Below are 1,943 nucleotides of genomic sequence, written 5' to 3' on the forward strand. Positions count from 1 at the left end.
CCAGAGGTCCGTTCTCGTTGAGCTCATCTTAGGAGCCTATTGTCTCTTTTAACAGATGTGCCGCCCCAGAAAAACTCCCCACCTGAAAACAGACCTCCGAAGGATCGACCCGAGGAATCCTCGTCCGGCACCAAAAACGGAACTCGTAAGGCTTCCCTTCAAATAGAAGCTCAAAAAATTCCAATTAAGACTTCAAGGGTATCTATGTTTGCAGCCTGGAGGATTCGACAATCTTCTACTAGACAGTCTCTACGAAGACGATACAGCAAGAAGACAGATCCAATTAACAAACGCCGGTTACGGATTTGGAGCCACCGCTATACCCGGAGAACCAGCCTTATCAAACCCAAACCCATTCGGGATGCAACAAGATCCTTTCGCAATGTCAAACAACATGGCTCCACCAACCAACGTCCAAATGGCAATGCAACAACAACAAATGATGATGATGAATAATCGAAGTCCATATAACAACAACTATTCACCTTATCATCATCATCAGTTCTCACCAAATCCTTCAACTTCATCTCCTAATCCTTTTGGTGACCCTTTCCTTGCCCTCCCAGCTCCTCCTTCATCTGCTACTCAGCAACAACACAGTCATAATCATATGCTTCTCTAGAATGGTCATCACAATGACTTGACCTTTTTTTTTTCTTCTTAATCTCGAGTTGATTCAGGTTTATCATTATTCTTTCATTCTTTTCTAGTATAAGACTCTTCTACATTTGTCAGGATTTTTTCTTTTCTTTTTATTTTTCCTTAATTTTAATACTTATTTAAGCTTAATATACCTTAATCCTTTGTATTTTTCCCTCAATTAATGTTTTTTTTTTTCAAATTGAAAATAACAGAAATTTGCAAATTATTTCAACGGTAAGAATTAACGGTCAGGCGCAAAAAAAAAAGGAGGGAAATCTATAATTTAATGTACTCTGGATATCTCTTGTCACTAAGAACCGTTAAAAACCCGTTAGGGTTTACAAAGTCCAAAGAAACACAAGTCCCTTGTACTAGAAGAAACCTAGATTTCTCATTGTACAACTACTGCTAAAAGAAAAACAAAACCCTCTTCAAAATTTCTCATATATACATTACAATTACACTCTCTCTTACACACACATACACACATAGAGACAAATGAATGTTCATAATACACGAGTCTGCAATAAACTTTACATTTCTGACAATAACATATTTCCAAGTCTACGAAGTTCTCTAAGAGCTTCGTCAACTGTTATTCTTCCGTTCTCAGTCACAGCCATATTCTCCGGTGGACTTAGCTCCAACACTGACTCTATCACCTGATATCGAAACAATCAAAAAAATGAGTCAAGTCATGTTTAATTTTGGTTCATAATAAGCAAATACATTATTCGATTCGTGGAATTTTACCTTGATATGTTCAAGCATGGATCTTCCTGTATTCTTTAAGGCATCTCCATTACCTGCAGTTGAATCTGAATCGGTTTTTCCGTCTTCAAAATCTATCTGTTTAGCTTCTTTCGTCTCAGAGGTCTCTTCGCCGGACAAGTTTCTACCTAACCTCCATAGCCTCTGGAATTTACCCGAAAGAATCTTCCTCTCTCTGAAGATATTCATCCCTGATTTCGCCTCTGGCTCGTTCTCAGGAATTGAAAGAGGCAGATCCGTGTGGTTGTCGCTTTTGCCTCTATCAGAACTGTTATCCTCATAATCTGCACTGGGAGTATCAGATACCGTAGATGAGCGTTCGATATCAGTGTCCGGGTTTGGGAACTCGGGAGGCTCAATCTCTTTTTCCCCGAGTTGTCGGGATAAATCATCGAGCAAACTACGTCTAATAGGCGGTTTGTTTCCGCTTTTATTTGCTTCAGCGGGTGACGGATCGGATTCTGTCTGTAAGCTTAGCTTCACTCTTTCGACACTTCTTCTTCCTGCTTTGGTCTCTGCAACGCTTTTTT

The 1,943-nt window shown here is 39.6% G+C and overlaps 2 protein-coding genes across 2 annotated transcripts in view; one reads left to right on the forward strand and one right to left on the reverse strand.

The window, feature by feature from the left end:
- LOC9298866 (putative clathrin assembly protein At5g57200) overlaps positions 1-622 on the forward strand; it is a 2,863-nt gene extending 2,241 nt beyond the window's left edge. Inside the window, exon 7 of the mRNA XM_021017108.1 lies at positions 215-622. Coding sequence (XP_020872767.1) covers positions 215-622 — 408 coding nt within the window. The remainder of the gene's footprint in view (positions 1-214) is intronic.
- Positions 623-931: 309 nt separating this feature from the next.
- LOC9298867 overlaps positions 932-1,943 on the reverse strand; it is a 3,109-nt gene continuing 2,097 nt past the window's right edge. Inside the window, 2 exon segments of the mRNA XM_021017115.1 lie at positions 932-1,304; positions 1,396-1,943. The exon segment at positions 1,396-1,943 is cut by the window's right edge and continues 207 nt beyond it. Of these exon segments, the coding sequence (XP_020872774.1) occupies positions 1,176-1,304; positions 1,396-1,943 (677 nt within the window). The 3' untranslated portion in view covers positions 932-1,175.

This window comes from Arabidopsis lyrata, assembly GCF_000004255.2.
Source record: "Arabidopsis lyrata subsp. lyrata unplaced genomic scaffold ARALYscaffold_161, whole genome shotgun sequence".
NCBI classification, from domain to species: Eukaryota; Viridiplantae; Streptophyta; class Magnoliopsida; order Brassicales; family Brassicaceae; genus Arabidopsis; species Arabidopsis lyrata.